Genomic DNA, 3,804 nt, shown 5'->3' on the forward strand with positions numbered 1-3,804 from the left:
CCGCATCGTTGCTTTCCAGTAGGTGAGATCGTGGTCAAACACTTGCCTGGTTTAATGTAAAAAAAACACAAAAAATAGGTATATTTATTTTTTTGAAGAAAATAAAACATAACCGAGAATCATTTATTTAATAACCAAGAAACATATTTATTAGACAATTTAAAAATATTTAAAAGTGAGACATCTGACTTTGTTTTACAGAACTAACAAGTAAGTGCATCAAAATTGATCTGGACTGATGTAGTCGCTACACGCAAACAGTTTTCCAAATGAACATCAGTAATTCGTGTTCTCACTTGTGATTTGATGTACTTCATACGACTAAAAAGTTGTTCACACGCATAAGTGTTTCCAAATAGCGAAACCATTGACAGAGCATGTTTGTAAAACGCAAGATATTTATCCTTGTCCAAATACGTTTCATAGAACTCTTCCAAACCTTCTTAACTCTTCTAATGTTCATTTGGTGATATGTACAATAAAGTTAACATTTATGTTCATTTGACCTAGCTCCGCGGGCCGCAACACGACTCCCGGCGGGCCGCATGCGGCCCGCGGGCCTCATGTTGGCCACCCCTGCTCTAAATTCTCTCATATCAATTAATAAATATTGTTTTTAAAAGCTACAGTGTTAACAAATTAATGAAAATTTTATTATCAATATTTTTTCCACATTGCATAATAAAAGAAAGATATTAATATTGTAAAAAGTCCACATCCTTATAATCCAACTTTAAAAGAAAAACTTACATAAAATAAATTTTAAACATAACATATCAGATATAATAACTAAGTTTACTTATTCACCAACAAAACAAGGTAATTAGAATTACTGTCAACTATACAATTATGCAAAAAATATTCAATCAACTGCATAATTACATTCTCGACATAATAGAAATAAGAAATAGATCTAATCAATAATTTATTTACATCTAGAATTTCAACTTTAGTTTAAAAGTTGAACTGACTTTAAAAAGTTTAGTTTAATTCAATTGAACAATCTCTGTGTTCCTTAGTTATCACATTCAGAAGATTAAGCTCCTAATAGAAGTGTTAACTCCTCTTATCTTTGTATTATAGGAGACTCCCATAATGCAAGTTCTTAATTTATAATTCCCCTTCTTTATGTGATCTTTCTTTGACTGTTTATTTTCTTTTCAGAAATTTATATTCTTACATTCTGCGCTAGTAGCTAATTCTACATTTTTATTGACAAAAGACCCATACAAAATGGTTTAACCTGAGTCTTCTAATTCAAGATGACTCAGGTTAAATCTACTGGTTTTGAACACTTTACTATAATTACAGATGGAATGTCAATATGTGGTTAATAACAGCGAGGTTGCAGCTGAAGTTTTTATCTCTAGAACGTGAACGTCAAGTGCCACTATCTTGTAAGTGGCATCGACGTTCACGTTTTAGAGATGAAAACTTCGGCCACAACCTCGCTAATGATGATAGCAGTTATAATGAAAAACTGTGAAAAAAAGATTAAGTTTTGACAGGAATGCCCAACAATCCACTTAAAAACTACATTAAAAAGTAGCCCAACAATTTGCTCGGCAGCAACGAAACGTCATTTTGGTTTAATATACCACAATCAAAGTATATTTTAAATTATTATTTAGAAGCCAGAGTCGGAGGCTTGCCATACCGACTCCACAGCCCCAAATCTTGCAATCCCTCAAAATAATTGCACGTACCATGCATTATAACCGTTTACCTTTAAAAACAAAAATAATTGGAATATTCTGTGTTGAAATAGTCCAAAATAAAATAATTTTTGAGGAGAAAGATTGAAATCATTGATATATTCTCTTCACTTATGAATCTGTTCTGTCTCTTCTTAAACAGCCATCAAACTGACCAGCTTGTATTAGTCTAGTCAATCGTGTGTCTAATTGTCTAGTACACTAGTTATCTACATTATAAACAAACGGTTTAACAACTAATTGTTTATAATATTTATAAGAGTTTACTTAACGGGAGCAGCGGCACACCGAAAATTTAATCTCGAGGAGCCGAGTCGAACGGATAAAAAAATATTTAATACAAATGCAATAAAATTCCCACCTTACACGATTGCTAGTTCACGAGTAATAGAAGACACGGCATTAATTAAGAAAACATTTTTGGAAAATTTACTATTGTTGTTTTCCTTTTACTTTGAGAGTGTCAGGGTTCCTCTGGGTGGCCACTGAACAGGGAAAATCTTATATTTCTTATTATATTTTAATGTTTGGGTATGATTGAATTCTCCCCCATAAGAAACAATGGTATTTGTCATTTTAATTCCCATTTTTGGCCTAATGAATTGATTTCCAAAGCGAATTTAGATTCGTAAATTAGGAGAGGAACGTGTAATAAAATCTTTTTGACGTTTTCAAGATCAAAGTGCCGAACAATAAATTATAATTCGCTTACTTATCATCAATCATATTAGAAACAGATATACGAAAATTGAGAACGTTTCGTTACTTACTTTCTACTCTTTCTTCCATTAATTATTCGTGGCGTTAATCAGCGGTGTAATGACACATATATATATCTTTCAACATCTCAAAAACAGGTGCCGGCATACGAAACGACATACCCCGTATCCGTTTCCGTCTGTCCAGAAGATAATCGACACATGGCGCCCCCTGCTTAATTTTATGTTAACGGTTTCGAGTTTCGTTATAATAAAAAAATTAAGTGTGGATGAGAAAAGTAAAATTATAAATTTATGCTTTAAAATAATTACCTGTTTTTTCCGTAAAAGTTAAAATGTATAATTATTAGAAAGTGAATGGCATTTTTCTCGTCTGTTTCAAAAGATTATTCAACACATGGCGACCTCTGCTTTATTATATTTATAAGATATTTTAAGTAAAATAAAATAAGTACGAACGTAATAAATTTATTATTATTATTATTCTATCAAAATTGCAATATATAATTTAATTTTATGATTTTTAACAATATATTTGATTCGTGCGATAATGAGAATAAATATGGCTATTTCATTTACAGCGGAACGAAAAAAAAAAAAAATGTATTTAAATACAAGATTCATAGATTTTTATCATGAAATCATCGATAAAATCATGAACAAATGATATACAATCGTTTAGTATATCAGTACGAAGGTTTTTCCGAATGTTTCATTTACACGTTTCGCGTTAATATTGCGACAAAGTTCAACTTAATCTTTAATTTCTACAGCAAGAATTAAGGATAAAATTTCTTTTAAAATGACAAATCATTCATAAATCAATTATAATTAAAAAATGTGCTGATTATTCGGCGTGCCAAGATTCGAACCCGGGTCCTCCAGAGCAATAAGAGGGCGTCTTACGTACCGCTATCGGTCAAATTATCGTACAGTTCAATCAATACAGCAAATTTATAAATTAATTTCCATAAATTAAAACAATGTAATTAAACTATATTTTAAATCATTTCACTATAAAATTCTTGTTATAAATCCATGATTAAGATATGAAAACACTTGAAGCGATGAGGAAGAGTTTGGATTTTTGTTATAAAAATATCCTAAAATTTACAAATGTTATGTTTTTTTAATGGAGAAATAGATAAAAATTAAAGATTAGAGTTAAAACTAATTAAATATCTAATCCGATAAGTATAAATATATATAAATTTATCAACCAGACATATGATACTTACTTACCAAGATGTAAAGGCTATATATTGATATATATCAGTTTCTTGGATAGATATCAAGCTTCAAAATCGTTAAAAATGAATGAAAAAGTAGCAAACTTAATATAAGTATCGGACATTTTTGTTAATCTATAT

The 3,804-nt window shown here is 30.2% G+C and overlaps 1 protein-coding gene across 1 annotated transcript in view; it reads right to left on the minus strand.

Annotated features, from left to right (window-relative positions):
• The window catches only part of LOC111628505 (UDP-glucose 4-epimerase-like), a 27,107-nt gene extending 24,459 nt beyond the window's left edge, over positions 1-2,648 (minus strand). The window contains exon 1 of the mRNA XM_023372306.1: positions 2,486-2,648. Coding sequence (XP_023228074.1) covers positions 2,486-2,504 — 19 coding nt within the window. The 5' untranslated portion in view covers positions 2,505-2,648. The remainder of the gene's footprint in view (positions 1-2,485) is intronic.
• Between the last annotated feature and the right edge of the window lie 1,156 nt (positions 2,649-3,804).

The sequence above is a fragment of the Centruroides sculpturatus genome, unplaced genomic scaffold (genome assembly GCF_000671375.1).
Source record: "Centruroides sculpturatus isolate CEXI.00-Female unplaced genomic scaffold, Cexi_2.0 scaffold615, whole genome shotgun sequence".
In the NCBI taxonomy this organism is placed as follows: domain Eukaryota; kingdom Metazoa; phylum Arthropoda; class Arachnida; order Scorpiones; family Buthidae; genus Centruroides; species Centruroides sculpturatus.